The sequence below is a fragment of the Poeciliopsis prolifica genome, unplaced genomic scaffold, assembly GCF_027474105.1.
Source record: "Poeciliopsis prolifica strain line A6 unplaced genomic scaffold, Auburn_PproV2 SCAFFOLD016, whole genome shotgun sequence".
Taxonomy (NCBI): Eukaryota; Metazoa; Chordata; class Actinopteri; order Cyprinodontiformes; family Poeciliidae; genus Poeciliopsis; species Poeciliopsis prolifica.
The window spans coordinates 11,392,030-11,418,044 of record NW_026562391.1 but is presented as its reverse complement, the minus strand read 5'-3'; the positions used below and the strand labels follow the sequence as shown (position 1 = coordinate 11,418,044).

Here is a 26,015-nt window from a genome sequence, read left to right as displayed (position 1 = left end):
TGGATGTGGGGGAGTTATAGTAGTCGAAACCCCCACAGCTACACAAAGGTTCATATTCTAAAATCTTCTGTATCTTTCAATTCTGGCTGAATGCTCAGTTCCCTACATTTATGATTAGTGTCTTGGCTCTAACACAAAAGCTGGACACCACTTGTGAACCCCTCTACTGGTTCTGGAGCCAATCCATTTTTCATCAATTGTTTTTTTCTGTCTCTCTGCAGCGTCGGGGCTTATTTTAGGAAACTAAAGTTTATCTCTGTGGTAGGCAAGATAGAATAAACAAATTCATCCCAGCATAAATAAAGTGGAAAAATGTACTTTAAGCTAGACATGTCTGTTTTAACAATTCGCCACATTTAGGCTGAGCAGTAGAAACCTCCTTATGAAGTAAATACTTAGATTAAAAGATGATTAGAATCGTTTAAGTCTTATATTTATTTAACCTTTATTGTGATATTTTGCTCACAATGAAGGTTCAGATGAATTTGGGCAGTTTGTCCCCTATCCTCTTGTCCCCTATCCTCTTATATTGTCTCTTACTGGAAGAAAAATTTCATCTTTTGGTATCCAATTTAAAAAATGGGAAAACAGAGGAAATAAGAACTTCTAAATCAGAATGGTTTCATCTTTGAGTGAATTGTTTGTTGTTGTTTTTGTTTTGTTTTTTTAAATAGTTGGTTCACTAATTTCAATAACTCAGTTATTACTAAATCTGTGTAATGCTAATCAGGGGTGACCAAACAGGTGTGTCTGTGTGCTCTTTTGTGAAATGTAGAGTTGTGGAACTTTTCTTATGTCACCTTTATTTTACCAAGTTAAAACCCATTGAGATTAAAACCTCATCTTGAAGGGAGTCCTGACCAAGAGTCAGGAACAAACACAGCACAAAAAAAATTTTTTATACTTATACTTATAGCTATAAAGCTATAAAAAGAGGGGAGAATAGGCCTCAAAGATGTTTAGTTTAGATGTAAAAGCAGTAAATCAGATGAATTCAGATAGCCTAAAAGTTTCTTAGAACTTGCCAATTCATAACAATAAATGATTTAACCAAGTTTCACCAACCAGAGTTTGTTAATTGAATCAGTATGACTAAGTGAATCAAGAATTACTTAGGTCTTTCTTGATTTTTCTTTCATAGGAGGGTTCAAAAGAGAAGGTCCTTCATCAAGATGTATGCTTTGTCACGTCTCCAGTCCTGTCTCTGTAAATTACAAACGTATAACAGGATTTTCATAAACTTTCTTTGGACTTTATTTGAGAAATTTTGCAATTTGAATGCAAAGATGCAAGCATTCAGTCGTATTCTGAACAATAATCTCCTGCTTCTATGTTGTCAACTAATTGTGAAATCTCACAGGAAAGCTCATCAGAATTCTTAATTTCATGATTTTCAAAGAATGAGGCTAAAGTAGTGGAGTTCAGTAGATCAATGTGAGCCCCAGCCAAAGCAACCACGCCTCTCAACCTCAAGGGGCAAGTTTGAAAGATAAAATTATGTCATGGTGACACTTTAGGAACAGGAACCAGGAAAGGATTAAGTACACATTTAAATAATTATTTGCTTCAAATATTATAAGTTTCTATTTTACTAATTTAATGACAAATTGAATAAATTAATTGCAACTTGTGATTCTTTTTACACTTATGAATTATTACTTATTTTTTAAGTAATAGCGTGTGTCACAGCCTAAAGCCTTATTAAAAGGTAACATTGGGCAGAGGAGCAAATTTGATAGGACATTTGGGGGAGCCTGTGATCAATGAAAATGAAATATAGCAATGCTTGCAATATTTCCTGTAAGAACGTTTGCAGCCTGCTGAAATAGATGTGCACACTCACCCCTAACAGGATTAACATGTAATGAAAGTAGTTTTTACTGTTAAAAGCAAAAAAAATATATATTTTTGATTGTTTTTATTACATTGTAGAAAAAGCTAAAATCGTGTATGCATTAAAACTGGTAACTCAAGATGTGAAATAATAGCCCTACAAAACATATGTGCTCTAGAAATGTAAAACCAAACTAATGATTTTCTTAATGCAGTCCTCTGCAGTGTTTTATAATCATGTTCAAAAAGACTAAGCAGACAGAGAAGAAACACATTGAATTTTGTTTTTCTTATAAAGATTTTGGTTCTCTGTAAGAGCTGTTCAAATTGCCTTAAAGTATACTTGAACATGCCCTTTAAAATTGTACTGTCACAAACAGGAGACAAAACAGAGCCACAGGATGAAAGGAAAGAAGTCATTTATCCGTTACCACTATAGAAGAATAAAATCTGACCACAATCCGTCCTGTATACCAAAAAAAGTAGAACATCTTCTGACAGGCCATTATGCTCTGTCCACCCCCAATCCTCTGCTGTTCTACTTTTTTTTCACCCGCCTATCTCTACCATCCTCCCCGCTCCAGTTTCTACCTCTCCCATTAGAGCCCATTTAGCGAGGCTGTATATCTGTTGTTTCGCTCGTTACTTTCATCTGCCAGGATAATTGAGAGACACAATCAGCTCCCCTCCCTATTAGCTGATAAGTCGCAAACAGCATTCGTTGAGTCACGTGTGCTCAGAAAGCCATCTGTCTTAACGCCCCTCACCTGGAGATCAGCTCCACCATAATAAACTACTTACACTGTTGGTTAAATGGCAATATAAGGACATTGTGATCTGTTACTGCATAACTCAGTTTAATTGATTAGGGTAATTAATTGATGGCATATCATGGCAATATTTGATGAACACTTGAGGTCAATTTTATGCAACTACTGTATAACCTTGTTGAGCACTTTGACTTGATAATTATGCTGCTGTTCTATTAATCCTGAAGGGAGCATGAATCTCGTTTCAATAGTCAGCATGGCACTGAAGCATTATGTCAGCATTACTGAGAACAAATGGAGAACTCTTGATGATTCACCATTATGTTGGTTCCCCTCTGATTTCAGTTCAACATGTGGTTTTTGGTTCTAAGAGTTTAAATGAGATTTTGTGGTTTTTCTCCACCAGTCCAACACTATACCTCGATGTCCCTACAGAGATGAGATATTTTACAACAGTGTAATTATGCTCAGTTGTTAGTTCAGTTGCACAATTTGTTCAACAAGAAAATGAAAACAGCTTGGAGTCTGATTCAAACAGAAGCCAAAAGTTATCACATAAATGCTTGCAAAGTCATTAATAGTCAAAAACTTTTTTGTAATTTTGTAGGAGCTCTCTCATAAGCCAACACAAATCAGTACATACTGTTATTATATTAAAAAAATGTTATTTCTTCTCCCAAAGAATATTTAAAGTGTGCATGAAAATGACCCTCTTATGTGAATATGTTGCAATTACAGTTGCACATGTATTGCAATTTCAACCAAGACTATAGCAAAGCAAAATACATATAAGGAGAAATGCTGTGAATACTCACAGCATTAGAGAGCATAAACTGCTCAACGACTTTTTCCTGATCTATCTAGTGTGTCCTTAGTCTTGATGAAACTGTTTGTTCACTAATGGTCTTTAATAAACCTCTGAGATGTTCTCAGAATAGCTGTATCATACATGGGTTAAATAGCCCACGAGAAGACGCTATTATTAAGATGAATTCAAGAAGGGAGTTGGTTGCACTGGATTTTCATTTTAGAAATGAGAAGAAAGGGGGTTGAATAAAAATGCATTCCATCTCTTTTAGATTTCTGTTTGCAAAGAAAGCATGCATCAGTTGACTTTTAATGTGCAATTCTGTTTTATACTATTCTGATCTGGTAAATGTTATCCAACTAAAAATAATTGGACTTTGTAGTTGTAAGATAAAAAAAAAATGAAATTATGAAATTGCAATATGTCAAAATTAGGTGTGGTAAATAGTTAAAGTTCGAGTTTATTGTTTTAATCTATTTTCTTCATTCTGGATTTTAAAAGGGTATGGTTACCTTTAACCAAGTTTAAAATAAACAAGCACAAAAACATCTCAGATGTGGTATTACTATCAGATAGAGTTAGATAATAATAAACAGAGCATATATTTTAACACAAAAGCACACATTCTCTGAAATATACATGAATATCCATTATTTAGAAATTATAAGCTGTGAAAAATTTAAATGCAGCTCCTTAAAATACTGTGCAGTAAGAAAATTATAAGCCTTCAAAGATCAGGAGAGAGTCTCACATTTACCTTAAATGAAGAAAATGACATGCAAAACATTACAATTTTATTTATTCAGCATTAATTAAAACTGTTCTTTTTCCTATTGGAGGTGTGACCAGTTAGCCATATAATTTTTATCTTTAAAATCAAAGGATGATTACATATAAAGTTGGCACATTGAATCAGTTATTTTGAAACTGGTGTACAGTGATTTTTAATTCCTAAAAGTTTGTTTTTGTTGTGACATTTCTTCTGTAAAAAATATGAAAAACTGAACAAATTTAACAGCTTGGTCAGAACTCTGATTCTACAGTCTAGACAGTTGTGAAAAGTAGACCTCAGGGAGATGTCAGATGTCCTCAGGGAGAAATATCACTTAAATGATAACGATTCTGGATACTAATCGAGATGTCAAGTCAAGGAACCAGCAGTTGTGTTAGAGCAGTGTTTCATTGGCTTCACATTTGTCTTTGATGAAGAGCTGTTGTTATTCCTGCTCACCTCTTAGTGGTAGTATTTGTGGGGTGGGATGTGGGGATGGGTATAAGTGCTACCATGCACTTCTTATCTGGACCATAAAGCACTTATTGATCCTGGTGAACTTTTGCCTTCCTCTCCCCTCAGTCCTTCCCTGAACCTGATGTCTATGGATCTGAACACAGTCAAGGAGAAATCTATAGCTGGGGGGAAAGATGATTAAGTGTTGCTGAACAATGAAAAAGGATATAGGACCGCACACTTTTTAGAGGGTACCAAGTCCAATTAACTAGACTCTACCAAAAGAATCAATAACTGTCACCAAAGATTTCACTAAGCGATGTGAGTGAGATTTTAGTGGAATTCATTGATATTTTTTCCCATTTATCCCTTTTCAGATTATTGTGCAAATGTAAAACTTTTTTCCTTTGCCCCATATATATATATATATATATATATATATATATATATATATATATATATATATATATATATATATATATATATATATATATCTTTGTACATTTGCCAGTTTTTTAGGTGTCTATTGGTGGCATTTGATTACTCCTCTGTTTATGCCCATAGCAACTCATGCCAATCACCATTCCCTCCCTATCATTTCTGACAGCTGCCACGCCAACACTAGGCTCACCACAACTGCAGTACTTGCCCTTTGACCTTGTCTCAATTTGCCCATCCCTCCTTCACACATTGAGCTTGGTCAGATTTATGCTCAGGCAGAGCTCAGGCAGCCAAGGAGTGCTGTGCAAGGCTCTGCCGTAGATTCCTGACAGTCAGTCAGGTCTGGGATAGAAGCGTGTCCTTGAGAGGTTGAAAAATCAATAGCCTAATGGGAAAGTGGTTATGACTTCTCACAGTTTACCCCCGTCATGCTCCTCCTTCTCTGTTACACCTTCCTACCTGGAATAACACTCTGTATTTCATATAATCTACCCCTCAAAAAGACAGAGATTTTTTTTTAAGTTGCTCATTAATGTGAAGCCTGCAGAAAGAAGATTAAAAACTGATATATGGTCCATATTTTGTCACCATGCCATTTGAGAAAGGGAGGAGTCACTCCTTGTTATTACATTGGGCTGGAGAAAATAGGATTTAACCAGGCTTTTGCTGTGAGTAATAACACATAGTCACTGTGCCTCCCACATGTCATGCCTGTAAATCAGTGGATCAACTGCACTAAAAGGAAATGCAGGCAGGACTTTAGGGATATGAGGAAAGACACTTCAAACTTTCTCCCTCAAAAATCATAGCTCCAAGAGCCAGTGTTTTTTACTATAGTGTTACTATAGTTACTATAGTGTTACAAATAATCCAATTTAGAAACAGTTCTGGATGCCAAATAAGGACTATTTCAGCCCTGGGTTGATTTAACATAACTGGGTTAAGAGTTTCACCCGGCGGATTTGTTTCTCTTAAGTGAATTGTACCGAAATGTACTGAATCTTAGTTCCAAAACCAATTTACATGCAGAAACTTGATTTTAATATTCCTTTACATTCTCCACATTCCTATACATCGTCTGTTTATCATTGACCTGTAAAAGAGCTTTAGTAAAATCTCATGAGAAAGCTGAATTGTACAAAATGGCAGTTTGTGAAGAATAATGCATCAACTAATAATCTTCTCTCAAACTCAACAAAATGGGTCATACTTTTTGGTTAAAATGATCTGACTTCTCTAGCAAAAGCTTAAAACCAGAAATAATCCTGGTATTTTGACACAGTAACTAGAAACAGGGAGAAAAATGTGTGCTTTCTGAATACACCAAGTGGTCTCCTTATTTGGTCCATATGTGTGAAACACACAGCTGGCTGAGTCATTTTTTAAATCTGCATTCATTGTTACAGTGATGGGAAAAGAGGTATTATCCAAAATGACAGCCAGATAGCAAACTCCAAGCTTGAAAGGAGAAGAGCTAAGGTCCCTTAATCAGTGTGTAAATAGAGGCGGGAGTTAGAAGAGAGCGCTGATGAGGAAATTACTATGAGACGAGCGGGGCAGAATGAGAATGTTGCAAAAACATTTTAACCAAAATTACACTTTTGGAGAAAAGACCAGATAGAGACCGAAAGGAGGATTTTTGCTATTTTTCACCCAGTCAGCGTTACATAAGCATGAGGTTTGTGGTTAGACCGAAGGTCTTTGGAGCTGTTAGGGCAAAGATTCAAATGAAAAATGACATATTTTTGTGATTGTGGTGCACAGAGAGCAAAACAGCATACTGGTTTTGCAGAAACTGAGTTGGCTTCTCTTGCTGCTCGCTGTTTGTTGAGACGCATGAAGCAGAAATGATCAAAGAAAAAGATCAAGATCTGGAAGTTTTTTGGGTTTTTTTCTTTCACAATGCCGTATAACTGCCAATTTTTTTATTTCATTTTCATGCCTGTGGGAAAAATGGCAAAACACTTTCCGCTGAACCAACGATCCTCCACACATCAAACTTACTCTCGAATGTAATTTTTGCTGTGCTGGCGTAGGAAGCACAGCAAAAATTCTGTGCTTCCTACAGCATTTCCTACACAGTTAATTTGTGCTAATATTGTTTTAGCACAAAATAAACAACTCTTCTCTGGGTTAGCCTATAAACTGCTTCATCCATGGGGCTCACATGCTTTTCTCCCTGCTCCCTTTGACTGCCTATCTTGTTACTTGCCAATCAATCTAACAGAAACAAATTGATGCTTACAACTGTCAGGTTAAAGCCACTCTGTTCATCATTCAGTGGAAATTACTGTATATATTTATTGTTTTGCCCAGTAGCCCTATATCAATATACCGTTGGAGACCCCGCATTAGAACCCTTAATGGTGTGTTGTGGTATCTGGGACCAAACATTAGTCACAGATCCTTTAACTCCAGTGAGTTGCAAGGTGCTGCCTCCATGGTTTGACTTGTTTGTCCCATAGATAATAACAAATGCTTGATTGGACTGAGATCTGGGGAATTTAGAAGTCAAGTCAACGTCTCAAACTCATTGTTCTGCTCCTCAACCCATTTCTGAACTATTTTTGATTTGCAGCAGGGAGCATTATTCTGCCAAAAAAGGGTTAAAGCCATCTGAGAATACAATTTCCACCTTTGCTGCTCTGCTGCTATACAGTTCAATACACATCAATCTGCACTGAGTATTTGTATACCTTCCTGATACATTTTTAGAACCAGATAAATTTCTTAAGCAACTTTCTCTCACCCCATGAACCACCCTTCTTTTCCCAGAGGTGCATACATCAGTCATATCTGGAGCAATTCCAGAATTACTATAATGTACTCCACTATTTTCAACTGGATTAATAAAATTTTATCACATGATGAACAAGTTATGTATCACAGTTATCCTCTGTAAAAGTCAAACACATTGTATAGCCAGATTGATAATTAAGGTTGGATTGATCTCTGGATAATGCTTGGAAATGGTTTTTGCTTTTGTTTACTTTTTTATGTTTTATAACTCCGCAGTAAAACGATACAAGCAGCAAATGAGGGAAGAGTTGTTCTGGCTGGAGTTTAATGTGAGCACAGTAAAGGAGGCTAATGACAGCAAAATGTTTCCTAAAGGATTGGATAAATTTTAAACTGCTGTTGTAAGCCCTGTGGCCACATTTGTTGCAACAGTTTAAGTGTTCAAGACTTTCTGTGCACTTTCCTTTTCTGTCCAGCTTCACAGTATGGGAGATTTGTTTTTCCTGTTTTTCAGATAATTTCTGGGTATCTGATTGGGAGGGTGGTCCCATGACATTTTCTGATTGGCTTCTGTTGAGGCATATCTGAGATTCACTTGCCTGAATTTCCTGTTTGGGTTTGACATTCAGCAGATTTGGAAGCGGATGTGCTCATTAGGCTAATAAAGACATTGCTTCACTGTCGTTACAGATGGGAAGTTTTCAATCACTGAATTTTTTAAAATTATAAAGATACCAGAAAACAAACTGTGCAAACAGTCTTACACTCTAGATGAGTCACATCCTTAATATTATTGCCCTGTAACATCTGTGCCAACTGCACTCACGCATACTGATAAAAGCCTCTGAAATATAAAGAGTCTTTTCAAGTAAACCGTGTTTTTTGTGATATTGTAAGGTATGTGCAGCTGGAAGAAAATGCTCTGCTACGAAGATACAACTACTTCAAAACACATCTTGGTTTGTATAGTCACATCAGTCTTGCTTTCTCAAAGGCTGAAAAAACAATTCAAACAATCCTATAGTGTGACATATTTATGCCTTAAGTACTAAATGGAATGAGAGTCAGCAGTGATTTGCAAAAGATGTGAGAAGAGGTAAACACAGTAGATGATCTTGTATAATGGCAAAGAGCTTTGGGGCCGTTCTTTTCATTTTAGATGCTGTAGTTTTGTCAACAAATGGGTCCTGCTGTCTTCAGATGGCTGCAGGGAATTATTGAAGTTAACAGGAAGCTTTTAGCAAAGTATGCAGCAGCTGTGGACCACAGGGGCCACCAGAATCCCTTCAAATTATTTACTGATCATTGCAGACACAGATTAATTGATGTTCTGCTTCAGATGTAACATTTTACACTTAACTTAGGCAAATTCACTGGCAGGGTTGTACAAAATTAAATCTTACAGTTGTGTTATTCTTGTAGTTTTATATTTGTGTTATTCCTGTATTTTTGTAATCCATCACACCACCATTGATAAGTCAAAACACTATTAGTCAGATGTACTGTGCATATTGTATGAGCCAAGGAGACTATGAAATGGCTGACAGTGTATCAATTGCCTACATTTTTCTTAACAAATCCCTTCATTTTCCACAATCCCAGTGGATACAAGCAAGTTTTATGAGATATTTGGGCACCTTCTTTTCTACCAGGACAGCCACTGCACAACTGTAAGTTCTGCACAAAGTGGCGGTTTGACTGATGCTTGTTCTTGCTGCTGGTTGCGTGACTCCCAGCCTTGGTGTTGCATTCAAAGCAGTTTGATGTGAACACCGTTTCCTGCTAAGCAGTTCACCATGTGATACAGAGTACATATGCAAGGTCTTAAGTATTTTTCTTTGCACAGACATGTGCAGACTTTAGTTAAGTCTAAAGTACTTTTTTTTTTTTGTCATTAGTCAAAACATTCAAGAAATCTCTTAGCAACCGAAACATCTCATATAAGTACTATGGTAAAATCAAGATTCAGCGAAAAAAAAAAAAAAAAAAATCTATCACTTTAAGTTTTATCATTTTCAATATTCTATTTTTAAAGTAATCTTTAAAAAAAAAAAGAGTAACTTGAATATTGCGATTTAATTCAATTCAGTTTGATGATATAGCCACAATTCACAACATACCCAATGTAACACAGCTTTGTCATTCATTTTTGGGAAAATTTTGAACCGGGCTGTATATTATAGATTATTGCTGTCTCTTAGCTTCATTTACAACATTAGCAACATTATTTGCTTTTAGCTGACATAATATTGTGTTTAAATTGGTCTTTTTGGATGTGAAATTAAGGTTTATGCATCACAAAAAGGTTGAGACGTCTCCGTACATCTCGTTAAGCACGTCACCAGGGCATACGGCCTCTGCTTTGAAGTTTTCACGCACTCATTGTACTTCCGTAACTTCTCAGTTTAACTACATTTAAGCCTGGCGGGTGAAAAAATCCATTCCTACATGGTCACATTTAATTCCCTTCATCATTTTTCAACTGGAATGAGTGAAATTGCTTCTTACCAGCAACTTTGCTCATTAAGAGCTCAGAGAACATTTAAATATTTCTATTTAAATCGCCTTCCAAGCAATTCCCAAAAGCCTATTTTACGCTTCTGCAGTAACTGGATTAAACTGAATTAAAAATGAAAAGAAAAAGGCACAGGTTTTTTGTAGTGCTTTTTATGTTTAGTGAAATATAGAGTGTATTTCACATCAAACAAATAGTTACAAATAGTTCCAGATACACCTTTAGTGCAAGTGGGGAAATTGATCTTGTTTGCTTGATATGTAAGTGAGCAGGATAATATGGAGAATAATAATGAAACCACACAGTTGGCTTTCAGGTGAGAGTTCACAAGCCAAGCAGCAGTACCTTATTGGTCTTTCTCCATATTTTCCTTCTTATCATCCATCTGTCCTCATTAAATTTGTTTTTTTCTCCAAAACAGATATTCGTTTAAATTAATCCAGGTATCCACTCTTGGAAAACTAAATCAATCTTTAATCATACATATTTTCTGCCTATGTTTTCTAAGTAAATGATATTTTTTATTTTTTATCTTTTTCACATATGAGCTGTCATTTTCCCCTCCTTCCTTGTCATTTTTGGATGACAGAAAGGATTTTATAACAAATTACATTTAAAGCTTGTATTGCTGTTGCAAGCATTTATAGTTTGAAAAAGCCCTCGACTGTAAAGAATATGTGAGAATCTTTTCTGTCTGATTACTGTCTACTTCTGTAAATGGCTGCTAATGTTATAATTAGTTTTTCTGCCTCACAATTATTATTAATCTTCCCAGAAGATCTTATAGAAAGGTGGACCGCTAAATATTGAAACATAAAGTCAATATTCCTGAATATCAAGAGCCTATTCAATTTCATCACAATGCAGCAGAAACACACAAAGAGCATAAAGCTCCTCCATCAACTCCCAGCAGTTTATGCTGAGAACAAAACCAGCCATTTTGTGGTCAATAGGGTTTTTTTAGGGCTTTTGTTTGGCTCAAAAAGGACTTTCCTTTCTCTGACATTATGATTTGACAGCCTGAACTCTCACATTAGCTCACATATTTATTTCTTTATTTAGTCATAGATGCACACAATCACACTATCAGGCCACACAGTGGACTATTATTGAAAGGAATATTTCTACTTAGGAAGGTTTTTGTTGTTTACTTAGAACTTATAAGCACTTTTGTTATTATTGAAAGAAGCAGATAACAATTACCAAATTTTTCTGCATTTTCTTCTGCAGTGATGCCACGTTTTGCTGAACAGGTGGAAGTAGCGATCGAGGCACTGAGTACAAATCCCCCACAGCCATTTGAGGAGAACGAATTCATTGATGCATCCCGTTTGGTCTACGATGGCGTCCGTGACATCAGGAAAGCTGTCCTTATGATACGGGTGGGTTTATCCAGAATATTTACAGAATTTCATTGCCAATGAGCCATCAGTTGCAGTTGAGTTTGTATTATGATAACTTTTTATCAAAACCAGCAATGTGGGCTTTGCTCCTCATTTGTATCGTTAAGCCCTTGACCTTGTCGCTGGTTCACTTCTGCTACTTCCTTGGACTTTTGAGAAATACTAGCCAACTGTTGAGAGATACCAACTCTTACAGAACCACCGACTTATCCTGCTTTCTAAAATCCTTAAACTTGCCCACTGATGTGTTTGCGTATAAACTTTAAAGACAAAATTAAAAGTTGCTGTCATACAAATGACCCTTCTCTCCATGTCAAGTCCCATAATAAAAAGATAATCAGTGTCATTCATGTCATAATGTTGCACCTGATTAGGGTATCATTCTGTGTTTGTTGTCAAAATTTGCTTCAAATTTATACCAGCATTATTGCAAACAAGGTGGTGTATTTTAAGAGTTATGAGCATTTAAGTCTAATTTCACACATTTTCCAACCTAAATACCAAAATTTTAATAACTGCATATACAATGTAGCACTCTCCACTAAATTTAGCTTCAGCAAAAACACAAAAAATTAATTAATAAATTTAGGCAGTTAAGGGTTAGCTATATTTAAATAAATTTACTGTATATTGTTTTACAACTGATTGTTCTGTACTTTTACTAAATGGTCAAGCAGTAATTCTGCTTTGAACCAGGTTAATATTGAAGCATAATATAAAGTATTTCAGAGTCGGTCTGCAATTTGTCAGTATGAGATTCTCAAGTTCAATTTTACAAATGAACATGCTTATTTTTCACTCATATATTCATTCAGGCTTTAATAAATGCACATAATTCTGTGCATTTTTTATTTCATAGAAATAAAAAAGGGAAATTAAAGATGTTAATAAAAAGGTTACATCACAGATTATTTAGACATAATAGGCAGGAGCGCTAGTGCATTCGCATTTTAGAGTTATACTTATCTCAGGTAATCTTGGGACAGACCAGGACTTGTATGATGCAGTTCTGCTGATTCACGACTCTATACAGAAATGTTTGGACACAATGCCTGATATCAGCTAAACATCTCACTCGCACTACTGTGCCTTGGGAGTCTCAAGAATATTTGCAAAGAAGAATTGTGTGGCACTGTCAAATCCTGCATGCTTTTCTTTTTATAGTTGTGCCAAAGATGAACTATATATAAAGGTAAGCAAAAGTTTTGAACAAAGCAATTTTAACATTTCTGGAGTACATGTAAAACTTATGGGAGTACATTGGTCTGCCAATAAAGTTTATGTCACTGCCTCTGGAAGTCTCTATTGTCGAAGAGCTCACTAATGATGTAATGTCCAAGATATTTGACATTACATCAAATATCTTGGACATTACCAGGCGTCTCCAGGTGATCTCATCTGTCACCTGGAGACAGATAAGGTCCACAAGGTAAAAAATCTGGAAAAGACAGTCTCTGATCTTTTTTTTGTTTCTATAATCATTGTGAGACTATTACATTGCCATTGTGTTATCTTAAGAGTGACACAAGAATAACTAGTCAATATTCACTCACTAATTAGTCAGGTCTTCTATTTGGTAACCTAGAGAACCTAACTACTTAACAGACAAGTCACATTTATCCACCATGTGAAGAATCTTCTGTGTAAGTCATACATTTAAAAGTTAAAATTGTATTATTCTTTCTCTGATTATCAGTATAATGCAAATTTGTACTTACAGGGCATTAACATTGTAAACACCACTAGTACTTTTTATTTGCTAAACGACATAATGATGTAAAATATTTTATATAATATTATAACAAAACCATACCAGCATGCAAGACGAGGAAACATGTAAAGGGATAAATAATATATATCTTTCAACGTGACCTGTTTATTTTCAAAACTGTCATGATAAAAAAAAGCTTCATAACAAGCAACAGCTCCACTCCGTTACAGAATGTACATTTTTCCCACAAAACTGACCCTCCTCTTTTCAGCATGTAATACATTTATTCAACTTTATGCATGCTGGAAGGATTCCCAATGCAGTTCTGGAAAAAATCTAATTATGGAAAATAATTTGATGTTGGTAAATAATGTAAAACAGGCAGCTTTGAACTGCCCGGGACCAGCTGGCTTCATAATCCCATCCAAGTTCAATTACTTTCTGAGGAAACAACTTGGAAGGTGTGTGTTTTCTCTGTTGTTCGGGTCTATCATACATACGGATAGGAAATGTTGGTTCTGTGTGTAATGCTCCCTCCCCCCACTTTTTTTCCCCCTATGTGTTCATAGTCTAATTTTTCTCTCACTTAAACCAAGTATTATGCTCTTTTATACTTTTTCTACTAAAGATCTCATGAGAATTCAATGGATTAAGAAGCCAATTTTCCACAGCATATAAAACTCCAGGCTGGTTTAGAGAAGAAAGTTGTGTTATAATGAAACTTTAAAACATAGTTTTGTGATGACTGTCTCAAGGCATGGACATGTAAATTCTGAAATATCTCTGGATCGAGCAGCAAATGTTAAACAAAGGACATTATGGATGAAATTCAGTCAGCTGGCCCAGTCTACAATGCCTTTCAAAGACATCTTTACGTTTTATTCCCATGTTAAAATCAGAAATGTTTTCTGTAATAGAACAATATAAAATTACTGCATAATTCTTAAGTGCAAGGAAAATAATACAGGATATTTATCAGGAAAAGGGTGACGTATATTTATGTTCAACTTCCCCTTTTTCGGATAAATAAAATTCACTTCAAACAACTGGCTTCAGAACTTACCAAGGTAGAATGAATACAGTCAGCCTGAGTGTAATTGAATTTAAGTATAAAACAGGGGTTCTGTGAAGATGTCAGAGACTTGTTGGAGAATATTAGCAAATGTTCATACACCAGAAAAATGCAGTCCAAATCTGGTTTCTTCTTTTTCCCCATATGCAACTCTGATCAGACTTTTTCATGGCCTTCTGAATGGTACAATTACAATCATTTCATTGATATAAAATCGGATTTGTACCTTCTCTGTACGTGTTGCTAAATTGGATATGTATCAAATAGTTTTCAAAATACCTGCAGTCTGAACAGTAATGGTGCATTTTATCCAACTTTTATGTCACTGAAGATCGATGATACTGCTTTTCCTCTGAGAATGCGTGCAAGTCTGTGTCAGTGAAGCATATTACATTATAATCCTACCACTCCTGGTTCCAACTATGCATCCTAACAGACTTCTCTACAGAAGTTGCAAATAATGTGTCCATTCCTCAACTTTAAAATCAATCCAGTGTACTGCTGTGTCATGTTACACATAGGGGTTGCTTTGGGTTATAGACCATGTACACAGAAGTCTGGTTGCAGTTGCTTTTAATTAATATCAACAACCACACAAAAAATCAGATTTCAGTAAAAAAAAAAATGTTTTTCTCCAGCGAGGACAGGGGTGTTGTTCAAAGTTGGCCAGAATAACGAAAGAGCAAAATACTTGGCAATACTGGAAGAAACCCTTCTAAAGGCTGGAGGGGGAATTTTCCTTCCACTTTACAACCATGGACTATTCTGCTTTTCTTCACTATTATCTGACATATGGGACCATTAAATTGCCAAAAAATGAATACATTTTGTGTCTGTAATGAGATAATGTGAAAAACCTCAGGGGATGTAAATACTTTTGGAAGGCACTTGTGTACGATTCTTTATTTAACCATATGTCACACAAAAAAACTTTTCAGTTATTTAAAATTAAGAGTTAGGTTAAATCCAAGGCATTGGATTTAAGAGTGTTTAAGGTACCAAAAATGAAAAAACAACAAAGCTATTTTTTATAATCATTCAGTTTAAATGTTTACTTAATACCTCTCATGGGTTTGCAATAGGGAAACTGGAGTTTCACGAGCTTGTAAGATTATCATAATACCCATAACAGTTTAATCCTCTGTTAGAATGACCACAAGGTAAACACCGAAATCATCCCATCATGATGTTCACATAAGTGCCTGGTCTCCTTGGTAACTGGCCCTCTATGTTGGCACCTCAGCTGCGTCACACAGTGACCTCATTGAAAAAATTGAGGGGGCCGCATTCTTTCTCAGTCTTTATGTATGAGCAAGCATCACTTTTGTCAGGCCAAGTGTCACATTGCTTTAGTGAAAGTGCAGAACAAAAATCTGCCAGTTCTTTGGATGAAGTGTATCTACACTGAGATTAGCTGCTCTGTGTTAGGAATCATTGTTGCCATGATTTTATTTTTTTCATCCGATTGCTTTTATACCTAATACTTATGTGTGAAGCAGCTAAAATAAAACACGGTGACAGTGCAAATCTACAATATCATGTGTAATTATGAAACAAAATATACGCAGCTTAAGAAGAACTGATTTTCCCCTAATTGTATTTTTTCTGTTTTCAATCAGGAAAAAAACTATTTTTTAAAGCTACACAAATAATTTTTTAACTTAATTTTTTTACTTTTTGAAATGTATTCAGTGACTCATAGTAGAATTAACTTGGAGATGAGATTGGATCTAAGACTAGTCAGAGCTTAGATTAATGACCAATGAGGAGGAGTATTCCTCTATTCAGTGTTAATTCATGAAACCTGCTCAATATTTAATTTGACTTTAGCCATGCAGAGTGAAAAGATACATTGAAATGGAGCAAGTGCCAAATATGCTAGAGCACTTATTCTTAAAATCTGAACCAGCTCTAGATCAGGACAGAACAAGTCAATTTTGAATGCAATTCAATTTTTCAGAATTACAAAAAGGCACTTTTTTCATGATTGCATGAACATGAATTAAGTTAAATCTATTTCTTCCCAAAAAAGAAGGCTTCTCTCCCATTTTTCTAGAAATGTTCTTGTAATTACAGCATGATAAAAGATATGCTGCTTGGCATTGGCTAACTGTACAGTAATCGTTTTAATGCAAGATTGTGCATTGAATCATTTGTGTATGTCATTATTCTTAGATGACCATAAATACCAGGTTATATTGTTTGATGACAAACTAACACTAGCAAAATTGGAGATGACTGACATCATCCCAGTTTAATTCACCGACCCTTTCAGTAGCTCATGCTAAAGCAGAATGTCAAATATCTTTTCACATTTGACACACAAGTTATAGAAGTAACCACTTCAGAACTCCACACCTGTTTTGTATAGGTGTACATTAAAAAAAAAAAAAGTTGCAAAAGCTGCCAGGCCAAAGGTGGAAGTCGAGCCATGACTCATGTAGGCTAAGGTAGTTTCTTCCATAATAAAATGGAAGAGTTTTTGCTTTATGCATCACTTAACCAAATGTTGTTTTGCTCATATTATAAACAGTCGGTCCCCACTCCAGAACTCTTCCATCCTGTACAAAAAGGCCCATCATGTCGGGCATAAAGACAGGGTTGGGTCTCAGTGGCGTTTGACATCTCCTGAGGGAAACTGAATGATATGCTGGTAGTGTGTGTTTATTCTCAACTTCTTTTGCAGATGCTGAAGCCTGTGGCCAAAAAAGGCCAGTGTGTGAGTTGAACAACATCTAGTGGCTAAAACAGTGAGCAGGAGACTGAGATAAGCAACATCATTTCCAACTCCCACAATGACATCAGGGGCCTGGAGATATTAGCAAGCCTAACAAACAGACCAAAAGATGTTGGCTGGTTGTATTACCTTCCAAGCCAGCATGGCAGGCAGAGATAGAGGCAAAGTTTGCTTGAAGCTGTTTGGAGATGAAATCCTATAGGAATCACACCGACAAAACACTATAAGGTAAAATAGTCCTGATCTGTGCCGTAGTTTTTCATTTCAAACTCATAAATGGAACTAGAAAAGATGTCTTTGTTAAGCAGTCCTTGTGAAAATGTTACTATGAGTAGCATACATATTTCTTATCAATAGAAACACAGTCATACCTCACCCTTTTTATACTAAGAAACACACCGGACAGATCAAGGAGAAAGTTGGAAAGATATTTTTTCAAGATTAGGTTATTAAACACCTTCTTGCAGATATGCAAACCTACCAAAACATGGCCGTCTACCTAAAGTGAGAGGCTTGGTAAGGACAGCATTACTTAGAGAAATACATGGTAACTCTGGATTAGCTGCAGAGGTCCACAGCTCAGGTGGGAGACTGTCAACAAGACAAGTAGCCCTTCAATCTATCATTCTCATCTATAGAAGAGAGGCAAATACAAAATATATTTTTCTTTATAAATTCTGTGTGTAATGCTGACATGCATGCCATGTGGTATCTCCTGTCAACCCGCCACACCAGCCTAATTTTGAAAAGTCATGTCACTGTCTCAACTTGTGATTTTTGAATGACCAGACAGAGCTCAAAGGCAGCTCATCCCTGCGGATTTATGGGAAAAATGTTTTGTGAAAGAGGCTTATCTGTGGTGGAAAACTGGAGATGCTTTTTTTCCCCAGTAGAGGCAGGGAAACTGGAAGTTGGATGGTGCTAAAAATAGAGCAATTCTGTAAGATCTGTAACACCTTCCAGCACGACCACGACACTAAACAGCAAGTGCTGCAACTGAATAGTTCAGATCAAAGCATATTCACGTATTGGAATGGCAGGGTTAACATCCAAACCAACTTCTAAATGAGTATCTGTGGCAGGACATGAAAGCTTATGTTCACTGATGCGCTCTACAGAGTGACAGCTGTAACCACAGTTAAAGGTGATTCTTCAAAGCATTAGCTTAGAGGCATGAATGGTTCATGCCTTACTTTTCAGATTTCATGAGGACACCTGTATCCCTGCAAGTGTTTTTGTCTTGCAGTGACAGTTTAAGAGTCTAATGTGTAAAAACTATTTAAATTTCCTTTCTGCTTTACAATTTTCAGGCACTTTTTGTTGGCCTATCTAAATTCTCAGAAATAATTGAAATTTAAGATAGTAAAATCACAAAATGTGAAAAAATTAAGGACTTATTTTCAAATGAAGTGAAAAGTGCTACTGTTGTTCCCAGTGTCAAGTAATACCCCACCAGTGCAGACTTATCTGTTTTAGCTGTCCTTTCTGTGGGAAGCTAAATGTTGCCAAGTACTTATGATGACATCCAGAGCCAAAAGTACACAAAACTTGGCAAATCAGATGGTACTAAGTTCACATCTAGGACATATTACACTGAAGACAAGTGCTTGATCTAAGTGAATCAACTCCTGAGACACCTGACAGTAGACCCACCCAAAAGAATGCGTCCTTGAAAAAGAGAGAAGAGATGGTTACATTCCTGTGGGATCTGGGCTGCCTGGCAGTATTACTAATAGGAATTAAAAATCTATTTTATAGTTGTGCTAACCCGCCTTGTTCATGTTATTGTTTCTCATCAGGAAACAATGACCACAAGAGGAAGTAAAGAAATAGATTCCAGGTGACAAAAACCTGCAAAGTCCTAGATTATTAATATAAAACAGTTGGTCACTCTGACTCCAGAAATCACTTTTTTAGCATTCCTGTAAGTTCTTCCTTTTTGGCATAACATTAGTCAGCTCTTCACACAGCACTTTGTAAAGGTGAATTTGGATAGCTGTTTTTGAAATACTACCATTATTTAACAAATGTACATATTTCGCTTTGAATCTTTGCCTTCTATCAACTCAGCTGCTGGATGTGTCCTGAAAACAAATATGGACTCCCACAGATGAAGTAGCCTGTTCAGATTTCCCTTAAATGAAAATTACTTTTCAGAATTGAGATTCTGTTTTATGAACAAAAGTTGTTAAAATGATAGCAAACTTTGTTCCTGTAATTTATAAAAAGTCAGAAAAAAAACAATTTAATGGTCTTGGAATATTTTACTTGTCCTTTTACAGATTTTTGTTCAGACTTGAGAAGAATGACAATAAAGATTTAATGCCACGACACAAAGATGTTTGAATATGGTGCATCTTCAAAAGAAAGTTATAAACCTTACTGTTGTACAGGGACTAATACAGAGAAATGTTTGATCATAACAGATCAAAGAAGATTAGGGACATGAGCTGTATAAGACCTAGAAGGCATTTCTTGCTTTTTTATTCCAAAGTTAAGCTAAAAAAAACTGGGCATTGCAATCTTTTTATGTCAGTTTTAAATTATTTCAATTGTAAGGGACAATCATGCCTTGTTAAAGACCTGGAGTTTGGTGAAAAAAGTAGCTGCATGCTCCATTTTTTAGCTAAAAATTGGTGAATCTTTGATGTAGTGAAGTTTATTTGTTTGTTTGATGTAGTGTAGTTTACCTGTCTTGTGAAACAGACCCAGATATTAGCCTATAAATGATCCTTGACTTCAGATGACTTTTTTTTATTCCTCTAGAGATAATTCCTAGTGCTTTGTAGAAAAAGAAAAAAATATATATCTTTAGCATTTGTTTGCTTTTACGTAGTGCAACTCTATCCCTATGTTTGGCAGCTTAAGGTTTAAAATTATGTTCATTCAGTCAAGAAGTTTGTTTCTGGCCATTCAGAAATCTTAATTATACATCTAATCTAAATAAACATGTTTTATCTGTCTGTTAACATATAGACATATATAGATTTATATGTAGAACAGATTTTTTTTTTTTTACCTCTGAGTTTTGCTTCAGGTGTCCACAAATGTCCTTTTGTGGTCAGTTAGCTAACTATTTACTGAGGTCACTTTGAACTAAATCCACAGTTGCTGTATTGTATGTGGAATACAAAACAGAAAGAATGAAAGGTGATTTACCTTTTTAGAAAAAATGAAGTTTATACATCTGAATTTTTTCACCACTGAGGTTTGATTGGTTTGTTTTCTTCTGACTTTGCTTTTGTGTTTCCTACAGACACCAGAGGAGTTGGAAGATGACTCGGACTTCGAACAGGAGGACTATGACACTCGCAGCAGGACTAGTGTCCAGACTGAAGATGACCAGCTTATTGCTGGGCAGAGCGCTCGGGTGAGTGGGTTATCACTTCCTACTGTGCTCCACCTTTTCACATGTGCCCCAGTTATGGAACTTGCAACAAACAAGAACAGGGAAAAGCATATCTATTTTTCTTGGATAAAGGACAGGCAGTCTACATAGAAGTTTTTGGGGGTTTTTTGTTAGTTTTTTTTCCAACAGTAACAGTAGCTTTTATGGTTCAGATATAGTTTGAAGTGATGTCTGTCGTGTTCCCAGCAGCACATGAATCAGTCCATCCATTGTGTTCCACTTCTGCAGCATTTAACTGATTCTAACAAGCGTCACGATTTGAAATTAGCACCGTTCAGGGATGACAGGTGTAAAATTGCAAATCACAAACAAAGAAGTAATTACCAACCTCCCTTCAGACTCTCCCCAAAATGTGACACGAAGCTTTGCCAAGGCCCCAGTCGTGATCGCCAGGGTCTGGGCTTTGTTGCACATTAGCAATTTTTCACTTGGGCCCAGCTTAAAGGACATTAAGAGGGTATCAGTGCCTGCTCCCCTCCAGCAACACAGAGTCTAACGGTGTGCTGCATGTTGAATGGAATTTGAAAGGCAGAAGTGTGACTTGGCTCAATGCCTCTCCCTGTGGCCCAGGCGAGTCTCGGTACTGCTTGCAAACATCTGAGTAATCCACTAAAAGGGGAGAAATAAATCCAATCAAATCAGAAGCCTATTTTTGTTAAATGTCTGTAATGTGCAGCTACTACCTCCTTAATGATGTCGTTTTTTTATTCTCTGTTGGAAAAATCTCAGAACATGAGTAGAAGGCAATCTTTTCTTCCTCAAGCAGCCATTAGGAGCAATAATGTCAAGATGTTTAAAGTAATTCATAGGGCCACTGTCAGCAAACTACCTCAGCAATTTAACACATTTACCACCAAATCCATTGGTCATCCTTAAAAGAAGCAAAAACTAAGTCAGCGTCAAAGCCCCATGGTGTATTTGTTGAACTAAAGCATTTTTATAGCCACTATATCTACGTTTATAGTTAAGAGGATGTTAGTGTGTTATTTTTTTTTTTACTTCTGTCCACTCTGAAACTTCCAGTTAAAGGAGACGTGCAAATTCTTAACATTTTAGTTCGAATTGCTTAGCTGATGTTAAGACTTTGACTGGGCCATTGCAATGCCTTGTTTCCTTTCTTTTCTTTTCACAGTGTTTCAGAAAGCTGGTGTGCTTGACCCAGTTTGTCTAAAATTGGTTTCATGCCCCAGTTCTAACATTTAGCTTGCTAACAGAGACATGTTGAGTCTGACCTATGGCTTTTGATTTTACCTGTTTTGTTTTGTTTTTCTTGCTGTTTCTTTGAATGAAACAGTCTCATTCCAGTATAAATATTCTAGAATATTCCCTTCTGAGAAGGATTGGGAATTATGTCAAAAGATTTTTCATTTGAAATTACTTTTTCCACCACAGAACAGCTTTGCACGGTTGCTTGAGTTCTGTTAGCAAAGTCTATTTGATAGGAAACAAATGGTGACATTTTAATGGACCAGTTTTGATTGAAGAAGTAATGACATAGCAATTTTATAAACACTCCTTTGAGATTTTTAATTGCTTCTAAGTTAATGCTTTCTTTCAAAATGTAATATTTGATTTGTTCAGTATAGATGAGTATACAAAGTGTTTAATTGTATATTGGAATAGAATTACAATTGGTTTTCGAAATGTTTCACAAAGAATAACCCGAAATGTGTGTCTGTTTTACTTATTTACCTTGGTTAAGTCAAGACTCTGTAATCAGTTTTCTTTGTTGTCAAAACTGCAAGTCTTTTTGGGGAATGTCTTATGAACATTCATTTTTACACAGATTCTCAATAGATTTTGTTAACTTTGGTTGGGTCATGTGAATATGTTCTGCCTGGAGCCATCACATTGTATCTCTGGTTGTTTGTTTGGAGCCATTTTCCTGCTGGATAATGAACCACTACTGTAGTCTCACATCTCTTTTTTTTTTTCATTTTGCCACAATCTTATGATCTCTCGCAAACCTCTGATTCTACATTTTATACAGGTGGATTCTCTTTAGTAATTAGGTTGTTTTATTTTGGAGTTTCAGGAAAACTGGAACTGTAAACAATCCCGCTCCATGTTTTTGTTACATTAGAAAAAAATTATGTAACTCAATTACAGTGATACACTGCTTTGGATTGATTAATCTGCAAAAAAAAAAAAATTGAGTTTGGGGGTGTAAGACGACAAAGTATGGAAGATATGTCTTGGTACTATAGCCAAGATGCTTACTAACATGTAAGCATCTTGTTAAACTTTAATAGATAAAGTTTAACCTAAGATCTTGTAATGAAGAGGAAGAACAGACCCATGTTTTGGCTTCCTCCAAGAAAGACTGTGGGGGTTCTGGGTGTGAAGTACTTTGGTTTGTTGTATTTGTACTCCCACTAGGGCTCCTGCAGTGTAACATTGCAGAGCCATCTGAGCTAAGATGCACCAACACTTGTACACAAAAGAGCTTTACAGTACCAAACTGTTAACTAGTTTTTCTGGCACTCCGCTAAGCTGTGACTTGGCAGCGCTATTAACAGTTTTAAGTTGCAAAGTGTCCCATTTCTCATGACTTCTAACTGTAATACAGTGATACAGAGCGGATTAAAGTGCATTAACACATGTTGCAAATATGTTTGGATCAAAAAAAGGGATAATATTTTTCCTTACTTTTTTTTTTAAAATTCCCCTGTAGTAAATATCTGGCATACTGAGAGTATTTTTCAGTTTGAGGTGTGCTGTTTTTCTACCAGCCGACAGTGTCATGGCCTCTGAGATTAAAATTTAAAACACGCACAGGGCAAACACATCCATAAAAGATGGGTTTTTTTTGCTGTAAAGCAGTGGTGATTTGCACAATCTGCTCCAGTCTGCGGTGTTAGAAAAAAGCTCACTGTCCTCTTACGGTCATGCCAAGTCCACGCTGGTGCTCCGTCTTCTCTTTCAAACAGACAAGGAGAGTAATCCATTTTCTCCATAGGAGCTGACATGAGCACACTGAGGTTTACAGTTGTGATCCCTCCAAGCCCATCCAGTGCAAAGATATCATACAAAGCACGCTTATGCGATATCTCAATTCTACTCTGCCTCACTGTTCTCTCAAGTCTTTTGTAACATCAAATCTAGTTTAAGGCTTTCTCGGGAGCTAATTCTATTTGTGTTTTGCCTTGCTAAGGGCTTCACCTTTTACTTTCTTTTTGAGTGTGAGATAACATAAAAAAACAATATAAAAACAACCAAAGTAAATTATCATTCTGTTAAAGAATCTAAACAAAACCTTCACTTGTGTGACATGCTATGGATGCTTCACAGGCATGTGAACCATGCCTGTAAACATTTTTAAACACTGTGATTGAATAGCTTTGCTGATAGGTCATCCATAAAATTGAACTCGTAGTGTCTGGGCAGTTTATTTCAAATGAAACAAATTAAAGTCATTTCAAAACGCAGCACTTGGTGAAGAAACCCGGAAAACGCTCTAATCCCCGCAGACGTAGCCTAGTCGCAGAGAGTATTGGCGCGGCTCTCCCTCGGCTGGATTTGCCACTATGTTAAGCTCCCAAGGCCCGCTCCTTGTTGTTATCAGCAAAGAAGGGGAAGGGATTTGGGGATAAGTGAATTCTAGAGAGCTACTGGGGGAGGTGTTTGAGAGGGGGGCTGGGTGCAGCACCAAGAGCATTGCTGTGCTCCTCTGACGTCCCAATTGGCTCATGTGTTTACCCCTGTGCTGTGCAGCTTTCCTTTGTGTTCACAAACCCTTTCTCTGCCTTCCTCCCTGACACGCTCTCTTTTGTCACACCATTTTAGAAGTGAATTGCTATACTAACCAAATCCCTGACTCTCTCTCCCCAACCTCCCTTGAACCTATTTTTCAGTTAGGGAATTTTCAGTCTTTCTCCCCAAGACTTTTAGCTCCTTTTATTTGTGTGGGGGGGCAGCCTGCCCTGATTTCATGTGCTTCTTTTGTATAGAGATTGCAGTGAAGATTCCTATTTGACTCAGAGAATTAGCCACACATAGAATTATTAATACATCTCTGTTTACATTTGCACTATCTGACTCAGAGCATTGGCATTAAGCAAAATCACACATGGCCATATCTATGATACCAGCTGTACACACTTTAGAGTTATTATAAAAATGAGTGAATCATCGATTGCTTTAACAGTTGGACACAGGGACTATATGAAAACTCAATATGTGAATGACAGCCCTCCTGACCTGAACTCTGGCGATTCTGATGAATGTCACAGCACAGTAAACCGAGCTCCTGGTGATTAGGCAGCAATTACTGAGCAGCTTTGTTTACATTATATTTTTGGCCACATTGGACATGAGCATGTAATCAGCAAACCACACCCCAGGGTGCCACTGGCATACCCAAACTTCAAGCTGAGAGCACAAGGGCTTGTGAAGAGTCAGTGGGCTGAAATTAGTTGTGTTGTGTTCACAGAAACTGCATTAAAAATGGTTTTACATGAAAACAGAAACATAAATAAAACATTTTAAAATCACAGTTATTATTTTTGATGGCAAAGCACTGACAGAGGATTATAAAGAGAGTCACATTCTTTCTTGTTGTGTTTAAACTGAAGTTTAATGTTACTTTCATATGAAGAAATGAAGAGCTTTTTGTGTATTAAGTCCTGGCATGTTTATCAAGTATGTGTTCTTTTAATGTGCACCATTTTGTATAGTGTGCAAATATTTGAAATTCACTATATTGTGATTCATCAAGAAATGGTATTTTACTTTCTCTTCTTTCTTTTTTTTTTGTTGGGTGGGGAGCTTCCACTCCTAACAACACAAAGACAAATATCAAATGCTGTAAACAGAATGTATCAATGCCCCCAAATGGTTAAATATTCATTAGCTGAGTTATTTTGAAAATGAAGAGTTGTCATTTCATGGTGAGAAAAGTGCTGTGGAAAAGTATGTACCATGTGTTTAGTTACTATTCAGATTTCCTGTTTTTCTTTTCATTTTTGTCTCTCTTAAATGTTTCAGGTTATATCACATAACCTGAATAAATCTATAAAAAAAGTCCTCAAATTGGGATTTTATTAATTAAAAAAATATTCATCCAAAACAAAATGGCACTATATGAAACAATAACACCACCACAACTGTGATTAAACACATTTTTTGTTATAGTTTTAGTAGACAAACCAAGGGCTAATTAGTGTAAATCCCTTCTGTCTGTGGTCATTTATTAGAAAGTGAATTTGCTGGAAGAAAGTATTTTAATAGTGTATTAAAAAAAGGAATGTGATTACAGGGCTAACATTTTAAGCTGTCTTTTGTATATTTTATTGCAGATTAGTAAGGTTCACATTAACAGCAGTAACAACCAGCCTCTGTGTGTGTTCC

The 26,015-nt window shown here is 36.2% G+C and overlaps 1 protein-coding gene across 1 annotated transcript in view; it reads left to right on the top strand.

The window, feature by feature from the left end:
- ctnna2 (catenin (cadherin-associated protein), alpha 2) overlaps nt 1-26,015 on the top strand; it is a 287,097-nt gene that overhangs the window by 241,740 nt on the left and 19,342 nt on the right. Inside the window, exons 13-14 of the mRNA XM_055040841.1 lie at nt 11,565-11,716; nt 20,514-20,627. Of these exons, the coding sequence (XP_054896816.1) occupies nt 11,565-11,716; nt 20,514-20,627 (266 nt within the window). The remainder of the gene's footprint in view (nt 1-11,564; nt 11,717-20,513; nt 20,628-26,015) is intronic.